The 19,366-nt window shown below is 38.4% G+C and overlaps 1 protein-coding gene across 1 annotated transcript in view; it reads right to left on the bottom strand.

Annotated features, from left to right (window-relative positions):
- The window catches only part of EFHC2 (EF-hand domain containing 2), a 230,156-nt gene that overhangs the window by 156,914 nt on the left and 53,876 nt on the right, over positions 1–19,366 (bottom strand). Inside the window, exon 3 of the mRNA XM_049871277.1 lies at positions 3,602–3,752. Coding sequence (XP_049727234.1) covers positions 3,602–3,752 — 151 coding nt within the window. The remainder of the gene's footprint in view (positions 1–3,601; positions 3,753–19,366) is intronic.

Below are 19,366 nucleotides of genomic sequence, written 5' to 3'. Positions count from 1 at the left end.
TATACAGTCGGTTGCTAACTGAAAGGCCAACAGTTCAAGCCCACCAGCTGCTCCACAGGATAAAGATATGGCAGTCTGCTTCTGTAAAGATTCATAACCTTGGAAACGCTATGGGGCAGTTCTACCCTGTCCTATAGGGTCCCTATGAGTGGAATCAAGTCAATGCCACACAATAACAACAACAGGTAGTAAGTAAGTAGAGTTAAGCATAAAAAGAAAGGGATGGAAGACCAAGAGATACCTAATATTCAATAGATATTAAATATATATGAGGCACCTGGGCTCTAAATATTCATGACATACTAAATATATAAGAACCACTAAATATTCATGAATCTTAATTCGGCCACTCATTCACTGGTGACACCCATTCTGGTCCCATGTGTCCTCTGTGAAAGAAACACAAATGAAACTCGTACCTGTTTAGCAGACTTACAACAAGCTATAGCTAGCTGTGACCAGGCAGACTTGTCCCTGCGTGTCTCCTAGAGAGCAAGTGCGTGCCCTTAGCACAGGGCACCTTCTGTCTGTGGTCCTCCTTCCTTGAACCTCAACCCTGGTCTCATAACCACACCATCAGCGAGGAAGGCTTATGCGCAGAGAAAGACAGGACCATTGTGCAGCCCAGGATTCAGGCAGTATGGTCCTTCTGCCAGCTTGGACCCTGTCCTAAATATGTGAAACTACCCCCATCTCTTTCCCCTTGCTCTTCACTGTGTATTTTAAATTGTGTTAATGCATCGTGCGATTCGAGCCTTTCTGTTTTTGTGGCCTCTGGAAGAGCCTGCGTGCTATTAGAAGTGACCATTGCATCAAGGTAATATCACACATGACACTCTGGCTGCTGTGTAGAGGACAGATTGTAAGAGGAACAAGAATATAAGCAGAGAGACCAGTTATCAGCTATTGCATTTTTCTAGTCAAGAGATGAAGGTAGCTTGGGTTAGGATGGATGGATTCAGGATGCGCTTTGCTAGGAAATTGAAGGACAGGGTTGGTGGGTGTGCACAAATGGGAAACGTAGAAAAGAGTGGAGACTGTAGTCAGAGAAGGCAAATTCACAGACTGATATATTAGAGGTGACAGTGCTCCATAAGATGAAGACCTATAACCCCTTGCCCCAAGCAAGTATGTATAAGGTTGTATTTATTGTTATGGTTATGGTGTTTATATATAGCTGGGGGTGTGATATTTCAAGTCTTTATTTCTCAGAGTTAAGATTTATTGTAAAAATAACCCCTCCAAAAAATTAACACACTCACAGATAACACTTAATTCCAGAAGGACGCAGAGTCCTGGAGATTCTCCATCAAACCCACATGGGCCAGTTCTCAATATTTCTTTCCTGGTGATTAGAGGCTGAACTCCTTGACTGTGTTGGCATTTGCAAATGAATAATCAAGAAGGATTGCAGAATAACTTGTTTCTTTGTCATTTGTTTTTTATTTTTAGAATTAATATTTTTATTGGTGGGATCTTAGCCTGTGGCTTAGCAGCGATTGCTGGTGGCCATAAACGCCAGAAAAATAGTACTAGGTCTTTGGCCCAAGCTTCTTAAGCTTGCTACCATTTCCATTACCAAGGTCAGACTTCTCACTTGGATGTTTCCATCCCTGTCTGACTTGTTGGCACGCACCAAAATGGGCCTCCTAGCACTCTGAGGGAGTTACCCGTCATCCTTCCAAAGCTTTGCCTTTTGACCTCATGGAGTAAGTCACTTCTACCAAATAGCCTTGGACCTTGATAAAGACTTTTACTTGTTATCTCCGCCTGTCTCCCTGGCCAGTAGTGGGAAAAATCAACCTCAGTGTTTTCAGCATTTTTTGAAAGGGAAACAAGTTCAGTGTTATCATTGTGGTGTATGTTAATTTTTTTTAAATCTCATCTCTGCTACTGAGACACTACTGTTTTGTACTTTGTATGTACACAGCACATAGTTTGGTGGGGATAAAGGGAGCATAAATTTGGAGGGGGTGAATCACGTATACAGAGAGAATAGACTAAAATATCTGCTAAATTGTCTCTAATCTGGCTTTTGAAGTATCAGATATTCAGGAATATTTTTAGCACGTTTTGCTTTAAAAAAAAAAAAAGTACCTTGATGCAGTCACTTGAATTAAAACATTCCTATTTTAATTTTATAACATGTACTGTGACCCCAAACTGTGTATTATGATGCAATCTGTTGGCTGCAGTTGTAGCATGAGTTTTTTTCCAATAACAGAGGCCAAAGAATTAAGCAAATATGGCTCAGTTGCTACAGTTATGGAAAAAATGGTTTGATCACATCAAATTTCCATGGCCCAATTAGTTGGGCCTGCCCTTCATTTTCTATTTCAGGTTTTACTTACACGTTTAATCACATTGGTAATTTGGGGGCCTTGCTCTTTTATACTTTATTAATACAGGAACTTGTAGAAAAAAAAAGATGGAGATAACAACGAACCCAAGAATCATGGCTCCTCAAGGATCAAAGAGTCCTGAAAAGTCATCTATACCAACCACCAAATAAATGCATGATTTCTCTGCTACACTCCTACCAAAAAAAAAAACTGTCTGTGAAAAACAGCCCTTAGATTCTTGAAGACATTTATCAGACATACCTGAGTCTTCTCCTTAGAGACATATATTCCTTGTAATTATTCAGTCTTACAAATTACAAAATTTCAGTCCTTTGCCCATCATGGTTGCTGTCCCATGAGGGCATCCAGAACTCAGCATCGCACACAAAGGAGGGACCCACAATACAAACAGAAGGAATCTGTCACCATCCATGGTCTCTGCCATATTTCTAATAATGCAGCCTAGCACCACATTAGCTTCTCTGGTGGCCATATCACAGAGCTAACTTTTATCTGTGGCTGAGGTGAAGTATGGCTGAAGATGACTGACATGCATGGGGTGAAGGAGCCATGACCCATTGTTGAAGTACCACAGAGGTCTGTAGTTAACAGGAATGAGGAAGGGGAGAGGGTGGTTTAAGCAGGCGGCAGCGGATACAAGAAGGAAGAGTGGAACACCAGGCTGAAAGCAGCAGTAGAAAACAGCCTTCTCTCCTTCCCTGAGGGTATTGTGAAGGAAGTGATGTGGCCACAGCAAAGAGACCTGTGAAGACACAGGTAAGTTTGCTCACAGTAGAGCAGAACCTGAAAGCATACAAGTCTGCCACAGAGGAGTGAGAGAAATAGCCAGGGTTGAGGTATAGGGGGCAAAAAGCTGATAAATTATCATCAGTAACTATAATCTTATTTTTGTTAGTTGCCATCGAGTTCTGACTCATAGCGACCCCATGTGTGCAAAGCAGAAGTGTTCCAAAGGGTATTCAAGGCTGTGACCTTTCAGAAGCAGATCACCAGACCTATCTTCCTAGGTGCTTCTGGGTTGGGTTGGTTTGAACCGCCAACCTTTCCGTTAGTAGTCCAGCGCTTTACCATTTGCGCCACCTAGGAAGTTCTAAGTATAACCTAACAATATGTTTATATTCATCACTGCCAACAAGTTAGGCACCCAAACAGTATCATGGGGTCTTATAAAAAGCTAGAAAGTCTATAAATGCAGGAGTTAGAAGTGAAAGAATCATAACTCTGCTTTCAGTAGATACCTTGAGGCAGTCCACTATTTTTCATCTCTGGTTCATTGACTTGAATTGTGTCATCTTCAGGGTAGAAGTAGATTTTGTAGTATCTTATTCTATAGTCTTCTTCACGTTTATCAGGCACTTCATCTTCCAGATAGGCATCAAAAGATAATACCTGTTGGAATCACAATTAGAAACTAAAAAATGAAAAAAAAAAATATTCAGCAAACCTAAAAATCAATAAAGCTAACCCATGTATACTTTTTGTTAATATAAAGAAAAACGTTCAGGGGATTTTTGCAAGAACTTCTACACATCAGCTATGAGAATGGACATACAATCTAGATTACAGTATATAACGATTATTTTAAATGGTTATCAACACCTGATTAGAATAAGGAAATGAAGCAATAAATCCCTCATTCAGCTCTACCATAAACTGAACTAGAGTCTGTCTTTGGAATTTCACAGTGGGATTCTATATGTAGGCATTACGGAGATAAAATGTTCTTTCTCACAAGATGAATATAAGTCTTGTCATTTTTTTCTCCCATTAAAAATAACACAAAGCTACCTTGGTTCTAGGATAAAATTAGCCTGACTCCTGGTACTGCTGATTGTTTGCCTTGAGGCAATTCAAAGAGGCAGATCTGAAATTCTTCCAATGCACTGGAGATTCTGCCTTACAATTCTTCAGAAATCTCAAAGAGCCTAGTTCAATGCTAGACCCATTCTCACCTTACACTGGGGGTAAGGGGTGTGTGAGAGGAGGAGGAGAGCTAGATACTAAAGAGGATAAAATCAGCTATAGTAAAATATACTCTGGAAAATTCCTTAACCACTTTGGAAAACTGTCCTCTCTGTAAGTACAATACTATCTGCTTTTCTTCCATGTCAAAATGGATGACTGCCTCTTCAGTTGAAGACCAGTTGAAGCAACTGCTTTATGTACACATGCCATGTTGTATGAACAGTATGTATCACGAACCACTGGTGTCACTCTCAATATGGTGACCTACTCACACAGTAAGGACATCGGAACTGAGGACAATTGAGAAAACAGTAGATTTGGGCTTCTATTTCAAGCCTGACCTGGGGCACAGGCTCCTTGAACACTCCAATATTCCCTTTGCCTCTCGCTTTTGAATCAGTTTTTATAGCTGAAGATGCAAAAGTTAATTGTGCACATGATGGAACTCCAAGGTTATTTAACACGGACAACATGGTACATATGAGTGAATTTGTTAGATGTAATCTACCTTCTAGTGGTGATCAGTTACCCTAATTAGAACATATACTCCAGGAATATTTAGCAAATTTCTATCAGGAACCTGAATTTCAGCAGTGGCCAACAAAATGTCTCACTAGTCTTTATCTCTGATCAACACAAGAAGCATTGTTAATTACCATAATGGATGTTAGAAATGAGCTTTAGTTAGTGAAATGACTATATTCAAAATGCATGGGTCAATTACAAATATTGACCAGGCACTGTCTTTAAAACCAGTTGCTATTGAGTTAACTCTGACTCATGGTGACCACATGTACGTCAGAGTAAAACTGTGTTCCCAGGGTTTTCAATGGCTGATTTTTTCAGAAGCAGATCACCAGGCCTTTCTTCCAAGGTACCTGTGGTCAGACTTGAACATCCAACCTTACAGTTAGCAGCCGAGTGCATTAACCCTTTGCACCACCCAGAGACTCCACACTGTCCTTACACGTCCCTAAGAATCTGGTGAGCCCAGGGATCTATACCTTGAACATGGTACCTTAGGCTTGATTCCAAAACGGTCCCATGTTCAGCTGCTTTCTTGGGGAATTCATCTGGCCTGATTACAGTTAGAAATTTAGCTAACCCCCACTATGAGAATGTTGTCACTCTTGTATTGGGTGAATATTTTATGTAAGATGCTATGGGAAGGGTACGGAGTTTCCTTTAGGGTGATGAAAATGTCTTGTAACTAGACAGTGGTGATGGTTACACAACATTATGAATGCCCTAAATGCTACGAAATTGTACACTTTAAAATGGTCAATGGCTAATTTTGTTATGTGAATATTACCTCGATAAAAAAAGATACGTTGGCCATTGAATTGTGCACTTTAAAACGGTGAATTTTATGTATGTGAATTATATGTCAATAATGAAACAAAATAAGCAGAGGCAAAAGAAAGGGAGAGAGGTTCTGTTGGAGCACCTAAAAGGACAGAGAGCTAGGTAGGGTTTCACTGATCTTTCAGTACAGGCAGTAATCAATCTGAGACTTTTTTCCTTTGTAACTGGGTAGGAAAGCGTGGAAAGAATATTCATAGCTCTCCCTCACCTCTAAGGACTGAACACTACTGATACAAATTTGTGAATGACCAAACTGGCATAGGTCAGTTGATAACAATTATCCTGTATAGAATCAAGAAATATTTATTAATCAAATGATGTATTAAGAGAGAAGAAAGGATGCTACACGGGAATAAACAGAAAAGGAAAGATACATTATTTTAGGCTGGGTTTCAATATTTCTAGAAGAGGGACAGACTAATATTTCATATCCTGGTCCACTGGGAATACAGGGCTGCCCAACTCCAGCATGAAAGCTATAGGGCAAGTCAGAGAATGGTAGAGATGGCAAGATAGAAAAGGAAAATGGAGAGGAAGTTGTAAAACGTGGCAAAGAAAAATGTGAGGTAACAGACACCAAACAGATTAAAGGTGATCTCATATAGGTAACAGACATAATTGTAATAGAATCTAATTTACCAGAGTCCAGAAAAAATGACCTAAAATAAAACTGTAAGAAATGAAAATTTACAGAAACATAATTATGGCACAAGTTTTTATCATGATTTATGATCAATGAAATAGACACTAGATAAAGAAGGTCCTAGAAGATCTAATTGGCTGTAATTTTCTTGAAGAGTGAATGTCAATATCATTTGGCAGATGTGCACTTGCTGGTTCCCCACAGGCCTCCACCTTATGAGGCTACCTGCCTAATCCCCAAGTACTTGGAGTTTTAAATCCTAGACTAGAGAATACAAAATCTGAAATCAATTAGCCTTAAATAATATATGCTTCCTCATTATAAAAGAACTTTTTTAATGATAATATTCCTGAAATCAAGATCTTCTTATAATTAAAGCCAAAAGAAACTCAAAGCAGTCAGGAGTGAGTCTGGCAAGTAGTGGGAACTTAATGTACACGCAAATTTATCTTCGTGGGAAAGAAGCAAATCCTATTTTCACGTCAATTGAGTTATTTGCTTTGCATTACACATCCCCAAATGGCTGGATTTTAACATTAACTTGGATCCCTAATTTTAACTTAAAATGATTCTGGTCTGATACAGCACTGACACAAAAAAATAACTGTGTGTAGGTTGTCTGTCACAGGCCAGGCAGCACAACTGTAAAAAGGCAAACACAAAAGCCTAGTCTCTCAGAGTTAATCACAGAATTTTTAAAAATGGGGAGGTTGGTGTGACCAATGCATGAGTTATAAAGACTATTACTCAGGAACCAAATGTCTAAGTGTCAAAACTTACAGCTGTGTTGAAATGCTTTGAAATTAGATAGAGGCGGTGGTTGCACACAATGAATGTACTAAATACCACTGAATTGTTCACTTTAAAATGGTTAATTTTATGTTATGTGAATTTCACCTCAATAAAGGGGAAAAAAAAAACCTTACAACTAACTTTCAAAAGAAGCTGTTTATCCCCTATAACTACACACACAATCCCATTAAAAATTTTTTTTTTCTTAAATTTAGTGAAGTAGGAGAAGGATGAAACCACACCAATAATCTTCGATAAGGCTCAACATTTTATAAAGAAGTTAGCACCACAAGCCTAACTTAAAATGTTTAGGCTCTATTGTATGAAAAGAGCTCAGATTTAAATTGAGAGCTACTAAAGAAGATATATAATAGTAAAGATAAATGCATATTGACTCTACAGCACACAACAACAACAGCATAGGTTAGTTAATACACAATGTCTCAGTTACCTAGTGCTGCTATAACAGAAGAACCAGAAGTGAGTGGATGGCTTTAACAAGCAGACATTTATTCTCCCACAGTCTGTTGTTGTTGCTAGGTGCCAACAACTCAGTTCCAACTCATAGTGACCCAATGTGCCATAGAAAAAAACACTGCCCAATCCTGCGCCATCCTTACAAACGTTGCTATGCTTGAGCCCATTGTTGCAGCCACTGTGTCAGTCCATCTCTTTGAGGGTCCTCCCCTTTTCCGCTGACCCTGTACTCTGCCAACCATGATGTCCTTCTCCGGGGACAGTTCCCTCCTGACAACATGTCCAAAGTATGTAAGATGCAGTCTTGCCATCCTTGCTTCTAAAGAGCATTCTGGTTGTACTTCTTCCAAGGCAGAATTGTTCATTCTTTTGGCAGTCCATGGTATATTCAATAGTCTTCGCCAACACCAAAATTCAAAGCCATCAATTCTTCTTCGGTCTTCCTTATTCATTGTCCACCTTTCACATGCATAGGATGCAACTGAAAATACCATGGCTTGGGTCAGCCACGTCTTAGTCTTCAAGATGACATCTTTGCTCTTCAACATTTTAAAGAGGTCCTTTGCAGCAGATTTACCCAATGCAATGCGTCTTTTGATTTCTCGACTTCTGCTTCCATGGCTGTTGATTGTGGATCCAAGTGAAATGAAATCCTTGACAACTTCTATCTTTTCTCTGTTTATCATGATGTTGCTCATTGGTCCAGTTATGAGGATTTTTGTTTTCTTTATGTTGAGGTGCAATCCATACTGAAGGCTGTGGTCTTTGATCTTCACTAGTAAGTGCTTCAGGTCCTCTTCACTTTCAGCAAGCAAGGTTGTGTCATCTGCATAACACAGGTTGTTAATGAGTCTTCCTCCAATACTGATGCCCCGTTCTTCTTCATACAGTCCAGCTTCTCGGATTATTTGCTCAGCATACAGATTGAATAGGTATGGTGGAAGAATACAAACCCTGACGCACACCTTTCCTGACTTTAAACCAATCACTATCCCCTTGTTCTATCCGAACTACTGCCTCTTGATCTATGTAAAGGTTCCTCAGGAGCACAATTAAGTGTTCTGGAATTCCCATTCTTCACAACGTTATCCATAATTTGTTATGATCCACACAGTCGAACACCTTTGCACAGTCAATAAAACATAGGTAAACATCCTTCTGGTATTCTCTGCTTTCAGCCAGGATCCACCTGACATCAGCAATGATATCCTGGTTCCACGTCCTCTTCTGAAACCGGCTTGAATTTCTGGCAGTTCTCTGTTGATGTACTGCTGTAGCCATTTTTGAATGATCTTCAGCAAAATTTTGGCCAGTCAGCTGGCCAGGAAGCTCTCTTCCATATTTCTTGGCATAGACGAGTAAGCACCTCCAGCGCTGCATCTGTTTGTTGAAATATCTCAATTGATATTCTGTCAATTCCTGGAGCCTTGTTTTTCACCAATGCCTTCAGAGCAGCTTGGACTTCTTCCTTCAGTACCATTGGTTCCTGATCATATGCTACCTCTTGAAATGGTTGAACATTGACTAAATTCTTTTTGGTATAATGACCCTGTATATTCTTTCCATCTCCTTTTGATGATTCCTGTGCCTGCATCATTTAATATTTTCCCCATAGAATCCTTCACTATGGCAACTTGAGGCTTGCATTTTTTCTTCAATTCTTTCAGTTTGAGAAACACCGAGCGTGTTCTTCCCTTCTGGTTTTCTACCTCCAGCTCTTTGCACATGTCATCATAATACTTTATATTCTGGAGCCGCTGTCTGAAATCTGTTCAGTTCTTTTACTTCATCATTTCTTCCTTTTTCTTTAACTTCTTGATGTTCGAGAACAAGTTTCAGTCTCCTCTGACATCCACCTCACAGTCTAGTAGGCTATAAATCCAAATTTAGGGCGCCAGCTCCAGGGGAAGGCTTTCTCTCTCTGTCGGCTCTGGAGGAAGGTCCTTGTCATCAATCTTTTCCTGGTCTAGGAGCTTCTTCACACAGGAACCCCAGGTCCAAAGGACATGCTCTACTCCCAGCACCGGTTTCTTGATGGTATGAGATCTCCATGGCTCACTGTTCACTACTCTCTTTTATATCTCAAAAGAGATTTGCTTAAGACACAATCTAATCTTGTAGATCTCATCAACATAACTGCCACTAACCCATCTCATTAACATCACAGTGATTGCATTTAAAACACATAGGAAAATCACATCAGATGACAAAATGGTCGACACTCACACAACACTGGGAATCATGGCCTAGCCAAACTGAGACACATATTTTTGGGGACACAAGTCATTCCATGACAGACAATAAAAATCTGTGTACATTTAATGTAGTGCTGTTTATTCTTCCTGAAAGGTAGTAATTAAATCAATGGTTCCTCTCATGATTAATGGGGTCTTAGAATCAAGGAAATAAACTATAACAAATTTTGTATTGAATATACAGGTGGTTCCTATATACATAAAATGGTATATTTATAGAAATTCATCATGTGTTAATTCACAAAGAAATTCTAATAAATTTGAAAAACAGAGATTATAAAAGTTATGTTGTTGTTGTTAGGTTCTGTCGAGTTGATTCTAACTCCTTTGACCCTATAGGACAGAGTAGAACTACCCCATAGGGTTTCCAAGGAGTGGCTGGTGCATTTGAACTGCTGACCTTTTGGTTAGCAGCCAAGCTCTTAACCACTATGCCAACAGGGCTCCATAAAAGTTATAGCCACTGATAATAAAAGTAATAAAACTAGAAATGCATAATGTAACTTTAAACAAAATTTGTCACTCCTAATAATTACTGTGCCAAAAAATACAAAACAAAGTACAGAACTTAATAAAATTTAAATTTGAAACAGTACTAACCTATAAGATGCAGACATATGTGTATTCAGAAGTAAATTAATGGACTTAAATTATTACACAAGAGAATTTACAGTTTGAGAGAGGGGATAAATGTGCTAACTATGCAATCCTCAGCCTTGGCTGCACATTAACCACAACGCGAAATCCATTGCTGTAGACTAGATTCTGACTCAGAAGCTTTAAATAAATAAATAAACAAGCCCTGGGCCTGCGGCATGGTCCCTGGGATAGAAAAGTGTGTGAGCACAAGATGGTGTTCTGTGGGCCTTGAAAATAACCAAACCAAACCCACTGCTGTCAAATCAATTCTGATTCATAGTGACCCCATAGGACAGAGCAGAACTGCCCATAGGGTTTCCAAGAAGCAGCTAGTAGATTTGAACTGCTGACCTTTTGGTTAGCAGCCAAGCTCTTTATCAGTGCACTACCAGGGCTCTTGAAGACAGGGAGAATTCATGGCACTAAGAAGTCAGAACATCCGATGTCAGTAACTCACCGATATACCACGTGTTGGTTCATTTAATTATCAGGACAATCCTATGAGATGGGCACTATTATTGCCACTATTTGTGAGTGAGGGGGTAAAGGCAAGGAAGGGTGATTCATTGCTGGCATAGCAGGCGGGACCCAGATTCCAGCTCAGCAGGCTGGCCCCAATCCTAAATAAATTAAATCAGAATTGTGTGGGGATGGGGGTACATCAGTATTCTTTAAAAGCTCCCCAGGTAATTCTGAAATGCAGGTAGAGTTGAGAACCAGTAAACAATGGATATGACAAAAATTTTTGAAAGACCAAAAAACTGTCATAAGGAAAACATATAGAAAGCAAAAACGATAAAAGCACAGAGATGAATTTAAAATGAGAAAAACAACTCCAATAAAGTAATCCTAGAGCATTAAAAAAAAAAAGATGATTCTAGAAAGCTAATCAAGAAAAAATATAAATAAAGTCAGAAATGAGACACTGCACAACATAGTTAATAAATTGAGATATAAATTAATGTACTTATAATAAATTATGAAAATATTTCAAATCAATTAAATAAGTGATTGCAGATGACATGATCTTATACACAGAAAACCCTAAAGAATCCTCAAGAAAACTACTGAAACTAATAGAAGAGTTCAGCAGAGTATCGGGATAAAGACAAACATAAAAATCAGTTGGATTCCTCTACACCAACAAAAAGAACATCAAAGAGGAAATCACCAAATCAATACCATTTACCATAGCCCCCAAGAAAATAAAATAGTTAGGAATAAATCTTACCAGAGATGTAAAAGACTTATACAAAGAGAACTACAAAACACTTCTGCAAGAAACCAAAAGAGACCTACATAAGTGTAAAAACATATCCTGTTCATGGATAGGAAGACTTAACATTGAAAAAATGTCTATTCTACCAAAAGAGATCTATAGATTTAATGCAATTCCAATCCAAATTCCAATGACATTTTTTAATGAGATGGAGAAACAAATCACCAACTTCATATGGAAGGGAATGATGTCCCGAATAAGTAAAGCATTACTTAAAAAGAAGAACAAAGTGGGAAGCCTCACTCTACCTGATTTTAGAACCTATTATACCGCCACAGTAGTCAAAACAGCCTGGTACTGATACAACAACAGACATAGAACAATGGAACAGAATTGAGAATCCAGATATAAATCCATCCACATATGAGCAGTTCATATTTGACAAAGGCCCAAAGTGAGTTAAATGGGGAAAAGACGGTCTCTTTAACAAATGGTGCTGGCATAACTGGATATCCATCTGCAAAAAATGAAACAAAACCTATACCTCACACCATGCACAAAAACGAACTCAAAATGGATCAAAGACCTAAATATAAAATCTAAATCGATAAAGATTGTAGAAGAAAAAATAGCGACAACGTGAAGAGCTCTAATACATGGCATAAACAGTATACAAAACATTACTAACCATGCACAAACACCAGAAGAGAAACTAGAAAACTGGGAGCTCCTAAAAATCAAACACCTATGCTCATCCAAAGACTTCACCAAAAGAGTAAAAAGATTACCTACAGACTGGGAAAAAATTTTTACCTATGTCATTTCCAAACAGCATCTGATCTCTAAAATCTATATGATACTGCAAAAACTCAACAACAAAAAGACAAATAACCTGATTAAAAAATGGGCAAACAATATGAACAGACACTTCCCTAAAGAAGATATTCAGGTTTTTTAATAGATACATGAGGAAATGCTCGTGATCATTAGCCATTAGAGAAACACAAATCAAAACTACAATGAGATTCCATCTCACTCCAACAAGGCTGGCATTAATCCAAAAAACACAAAACAATAAATGTTGGAGAGGTTGCTGAGAGACTGGAACACTTACGCACTGCTGGTGGGAATGTAAAATGGTACAACCACTTTGGAAATCAATTTGGTGCTTCCTTAAAAAGCTAGAAATAGACATACCATTCAATCCAGCAATCGCACTCCTTGGAATATATCCTAGAGAAATAAGAGCCTTTAAAATAAACAGATATATGCACACCCATGTTCACTGCAGCACTGTTTACAATAGCAAAAAGATGGAAGCAACCAAGGTGCCCATCAATGGATGAATGGATAAATAAATTATCGTATATTCACACAATGGAATACCACGCATCGATAAAGAACAGTGAGGAATCTGTGAAACATTTCATAACATGGAGGAACGTGAAAGGCATTATGCTGAGTGAAATTAGTCAGTTGCAAAATGACAAATATTATATGAGGCCATTATTATAAGAACCCAAGAAATAGTTTAAACAGAGAAGAAAATATTCTTTGATGGGTACGAGAGGAGAGAGGGAGGGGGTATTCACTAATTAGTTTTTTTTTTTTTTTAGACAAGAACTATTTTAGGTGAAGGGGAAGACAACACACAATACAGGAGAGGTCAGCACAAATGAACTAAACCAAAAGCAAAGCAGTTTTCTGAATAAACTGAATGCTTCAAAGGCCAGTGTAGCAGGGGCGGGGATTTGGGGACTATAGTTTCAGGGGACATCTAGGTCAACTGGCATAATAAAATCTATTAAGAAAACGTTCTGCATCCCACTTTGGAGAGTGGCATCTGGGGTCTTAATTGCTAGCAAGCAGCCATCTAAGATGCATCAATTGGTCTCAACCCACCTGGGGCAAAGGAGAATGAAGAACACCAAAGACATAAGGTAAAGGTGACCCCAAGAGACAGGAAGGGCCACATAAACCAGAGACTGTATCAGCCTGAGACCAGAAGACCCAGATGGTGCCTGGCTACAACCGATGACTGCCCTGGTGGAACACAACAGAGAATCCCTAAGGGAGCAGCAGAACAGTGGGATGCAGACCTCAAATTCTCATAAAAAGACTAGACTTAATGGTCTGACTGAGACTAGAAGGGCCCCGGATGTCATGGTCCCCAGACCTTCTCTTAGCCCAAGACAGGAACCATTCCCAAAGCCAACTCTTCAGACAGGGATTGGACTGGACTATATGATAGAAAATGATACTGGTGAGGAGTGAGCTTCTTGGCTCAAGTAGACATATGAGACTATGTGAGCAGCTCCTGTCTGGAGGGGAGATGAGAGGGCAGAGGGGGACAGAAGCTGGCTGAATGGACACAAAAATATAGGGTGGAGAAAAGGAGTGTGCTGCCTCATTAGGGGGAGGGCAACTAGTTGTACATAGCAAGGTGTATATAAATTTTTGTATGAGAAACTGACTTAATTTATAAACTTTCACTTAAAGAAAAAAGTTAAATATGTGATTTTTCTATAAAAATTTTGAGTTATCAAAAACACAATGAATCATGTAATAACTGAGAAAGATGCAAAAGGATTATCAAAGAATTGCTCCAACGAAGGCTCCAACAAGGAGAAATTGTTAATGAATTCTTTTGAACCTCCAAGGAAAAGAAAATTCCCATATTACATAACTCCCTCCAAACCCCTCTGCTGTTGAGTCGTTTCAGACTCCTAGCAACCCTACAGGACAGAGTAGAGCGGCCCATAGGGTTTCCAAGCTATAAATCTTTGCAGAAGCAGGCTGCCACATCTTTCTCCTGTAGAGCGGCCAGTAGGTTCCAACAGCAGACTTCTTGGTTAGCAGCCAAGCGCTTAACCATTGCGCAACCAGGGATCCTATAACTCCCCCAGAATACAAAAGAATAAGGCAAGCTGCAAAGCTAAATTCCAATACCTGACAGAGATACTATAAAACAGATAAACTATACGCCAGTAGTTCTCACTCTGGCTGCACAATAGAATCACCTGTGGAACTTTTTTTAACTCCTGATGCTTCTGCCTCCCCCCAGACCAACCGAATCAGAATCTCTCCAGTTGGAACACAGGCATCAGTGATTTCTAAAACTCCCCAGGTGATTACAATGTGCAAGCCCATGTTGAAAACTACTGCAATTTCACTATGATTTATAGAGGAAAGATCCTTACTAAAATACCAGCCAGAAGAATTCAATAGTCCGTAAGTTATAATCCACCTCCACCAAAAGCAGCATTTTCCTCACAAATGCAAAAAAATGATTCTAATTAGAATATAAGAGCAAATATATAAGCATCTCAGTATACCCTTTCCTACCACATGCATTTTAAAACAGGACTACAGGGTAATTTCTTAAGATAAAACACATCTACTTTTTTTTTTTAATTTTTTATTGTGCGTTAGGTGAAAGCCTGCAGAGCAAATTAGTTTCCCATTCGATGGTTTGTACATAAAGTGTTCCATGACATTGGTTGCATTCCCCACAATGTGTCAGCACTCTCCCCATTTCTGTCCTAGGTTCCCAATCCTGATTTTCTACTCCTTCCAGCTTTCTCATCTTTGCTTTTGGGCAATTGTTGTCCTTTTGATCTCCTGTAATTGATTGTTCCAAGGAGTACATTCCTTTTGGGTGTTACTGCTTATTTTAAGGGTCTGTCTATGGTTTCGCTGAAAGGTGGTCTCCCAGAATGGCTTCAGTTCCAATTCAGAACGGTGTCTTTGGGGCACAGTTTCAGGGGTTCCTCCAGTCTCTGTCAGACCAGTAAATCTGGTTTTTTTTGCGTGAATTTGATTTTTTGTTCTACAATATTTCTCCTAATCAGTCTGGACCCCCTGTTGTGATCCCAGTCAGAGCTGTCTGTAGTGGTAGCAGGGTACCATCTAACTCTTCTGGTCTCAGGGTCAGGTAGACTGTGGTTCACGTGGTCCATTAGTCCTTTGGACTAATTGCTCCCTTGAGTCTTTGGTTTTTTTTTTCACTCTCCTTTGCTCCGGATGGGAAGAGACCAATAGTTGTATCTTAGATGGTTGCTTGCCAGCTTTTAAGACCCCAGACGCTACTCACCAAAATAAGATGCAGAACTTTGTCTTTATGAACTATGTTGTGCTAACTCACGTAGCTGTCCCCAAAGTCTGTGGTCCTTCCCCTTGGAGCCTAAGAACTTCAACCCACAAGGTGTTTGGTTATGTCTAAGAAGTTACCCTTTTGTGCTCTATTGTCTATATTAATATATAAACAGAACTTACAGTTATGTAGAAATATCAGCCACCATACCTATATCTGCAGGTGGGTGTGTTCCCTTACACCCTCCCACACCTCTTCTCATATCTATCTACCTATGTATCCATTCATAAATTAGTGTTTGTTAATACTATTGTCTATGCTATAGTAATTACTATTGTTGCCCTCTGTTCTTGCATTCCTCTCACTGTCCTCCTGCATCTACTTTAAAATGATGGCTTAAACATCCAGTTTAAATTATGTGACTGCCACAATCAGGAAGAGAAAAACAATGCCCCTATATCATCATTTTAATATTGTTTTTAGAAGTTCTGGACAATGCAAAAAGATATGAAGTAAAAATATTAGCAAGCAAGAGACAAAAGTATCATTTTGGGCAGATAAAACAACGGCATAGGCAAAGGCTGAAAAAGATAGGAATAAATAAAAGAAAAATATTCTTATGTACTAACAATAGCCATCTAGAAAACACAGTAGAGAAAAAAAAAAGCATGTCCACAACAGAAGAAAAAACTGCAAAACACTTAAAAATAATTTTAATAAAAACTCTGTGACCCAGACAAAAATCTAAAAATATCTACTGGAAGATATAGAAGAATTCAATTAAAAGAAGAGGTGAAATATATTCTGAATGAACAGACTAAAATAATATATTTCAAATGGATATTTCAACGGTGTTTTTGCAGGGACTTGGAAAAAAATCATTCTAAGTCTACTTGATAAAATAACTGGTCAGCCTATTATTAAAGATAATTATGTTAATTATGAGTAATGAAGGAGATCTAACTCTCCCAGATTTTACACTTTGATATAATGCTTTGAATATTAAAATGGTACAAGACCAGAGTGACAATAGACATACTAGTCTGGAAAAGAAAAGATGGCCTAGAAAATAAAACCCATTGCCCTCGAGTCAATTCCAACTCATAGCGACCCTATAAGACAGAGCAGAACTGCCTCCATAGGGTTTCCAAGAAGCACCTGGTGGATTTGAACTGCCGACTTTTTGGTTAGCAGCTGAACTCTTAACCACTATACCACCAGGGTTTCCGGTCTAGAAAAAAAACGAAAACCAAACCCAGTGCCGTGGAGTCGATTCCGACTCATAGCGACCCTATAGGACAGAGTAGAACCGCCCCATAGAGTTTCCAAGGAGCGCCTGGAGAATTCGAACTGCCGACCCTTTGGTTCGCAGCCGTAGCACTTAACCGCTACACCACCAGGGTTTCCCCAGTCTAGAAATAGACTCTATTAAATTCAGGAATTTAACACATGATGAAAGAGGAGTCACATATCAATAAGCGAAAAAAGTACTAACTTGGAAAAGCGTCAATATATATTCCCAACTAAAATAAATTACAACCCCAAATAAATAACAGATGGATTACGGGCTTAAATATAACAAAACAACCCCTTTCACTCTCCCTCCTTCCCCTCCCCCCCAAAATTAAATATGTGTCAAAGCCTTGGAAGGGAAAAAAGAGATAAATACTGAAGGAAAAAACATAAAGATTTGACAACAAAAACAAGTTATAGCTTCAATATACTAAAATGGAAATAAAAAAACACTGATTAGAATGTTTTTAGGAAATATGACAAAAGTTCAATGTTTTAACAAAAATTTTTACAAATTAATTTTTTAAAGATTCTAAATGAGAAAAGAGCATATATAAAATTCACAAGTGTCAACAAAATGTTTACTCCAAGAAATTGTCAGATAAGTGCAAATTAAAATAGCAGTGAGGCACCAGGTTGTTTGTTTCTCCAATTAAATTAGAGGGGGAATATTTAACCATGCAATGGACCTGGTAGGGTTAGTTATCACGGATGGGATTTTAAATTAGTACAATTATACTGGGAAACAATGTGGTACTATGAGGAGCCATTTTAAAATTCCTACTCTTCCTCTCAGGAACTCCATTTCTGGGCATGTAGCCAAAAGAAACAAAACAAAATATGGAAAAACTTATATATGCAAATATGTTCTTTGCAGTATTACTTTTTTATTATTAAAAAAAATTAGAGTGAAGGGACCTGAATAGTTAACAAAAAGGGAATAGTCTGGTGAATGATGGCATATGTATATACACAAAGGAATGTTATGAAGGCATCAGTATGATGTTTTTGAAAACTATGTAGCCATAAGAAAAATATTTAGGATCTGAAAAACACAAAGCTGAAAAAAAGGTAATATACCACAATTATAACTATGTTTTTAAAAGCTTATATATTTAAACTGGAGTCCCTGGGTGGTGCAAAGGGTTAAGCACTTGACTAGTAGCCTAAACATTTGCAATTCAAACTCACCCAGAAGTACCTACAGAGACAGGCCTGGCGATCTGCTTCCAAAAGGTCACAGCCTTGAAAACCTTGCGGAGCAGTTCTACTCTGCACACATGAGGTCTCCATGAGTTGGGACTGACTCAACGGCAACTAACAACAATATTTAAACTATGTTTTTAAAACTATGAGTATGTTTTTAAAAAAAGACTGGAAGAAAAAGAAACAAAAAGCAAGTAGCGAATTATAAAGATGAGCTAGGTGATTTTTTTTCCATTTAGTAATAAAATGTATTTAATGTTATCATATGAACTCTATAATAAAGTGATCTCTATTTTTAATAAATTCATAAATTCAATGAGTATTCAACTTGTAGTTTCTTATTTCTAAAGATAAACCGACAGTAGCATTTCATCTATAAGGAAATTAATTTAGATAAACAAAAATTAGTCAGGTAACAGTTTTTTTTTTTTTTTAACAGTCATAATGTGCCAAAGGGACTAGAGAGGAGCTTGGAGTGATAGAAGCCAAATCAGTTGAGTCTTAGAACACCAATGTATTGAACCTGAACTAAACTCCCCAATACCTGTGTAATTCCAAAGCTCTTCAAATAACCAGCATATAAAAGCAATTGTCCATTCGAATTGCTCTGATTCTTAATGATGCCCAAATGTATGCCTCTTTAGACATACTGTTCTCCAGAAGGGAGATTAACAGGACCAAAACAGAGAAGAGCCTCAGCTACCCACTTGGCAAAAAACAGTCCTCCCTGAGAAATTAAAATGAACCCACATTGTAGGGAAATATTTGAGTTATGGGATTTAACACTGCTAGCCAAAGGACAAAGACACATCTAAATCTTGGAGTCTCAACATTAGCGAAGGAATTCCATTTTAAAAATGGAAAAATCTCTTTTACCTTGAAAATTAAATCAATGAAAATAGGCCTACAATATTCTAGACTTCTCTAGGTTCCTTTGCACCCATTTATCTGGATCCAGAAAAATCAGCTAGCTCCTCACCATTTCCCTCTCAGCTCAAATGCCACCTCCACAGAGAAGCCCTCCTTGACCACCAACTTATAGTAGTCACCTCAACT

This window comes from Elephas maximus, chromosome X (assembly GCF_024166365.1).
Source record: "Elephas maximus indicus isolate mEleMax1 chromosome X, mEleMax1 primary haplotype, whole genome shotgun sequence".
Classification (NCBI taxonomy): domain Eukaryota; kingdom Metazoa; phylum Chordata; class Mammalia; order Proboscidea; family Elephantidae; genus Elephas; species Elephas maximus.
The sequence above is the reverse complement of the archived record's forward strand: the minus strand, read 5'-3'. Positions and strand labels throughout refer to the sequence as shown.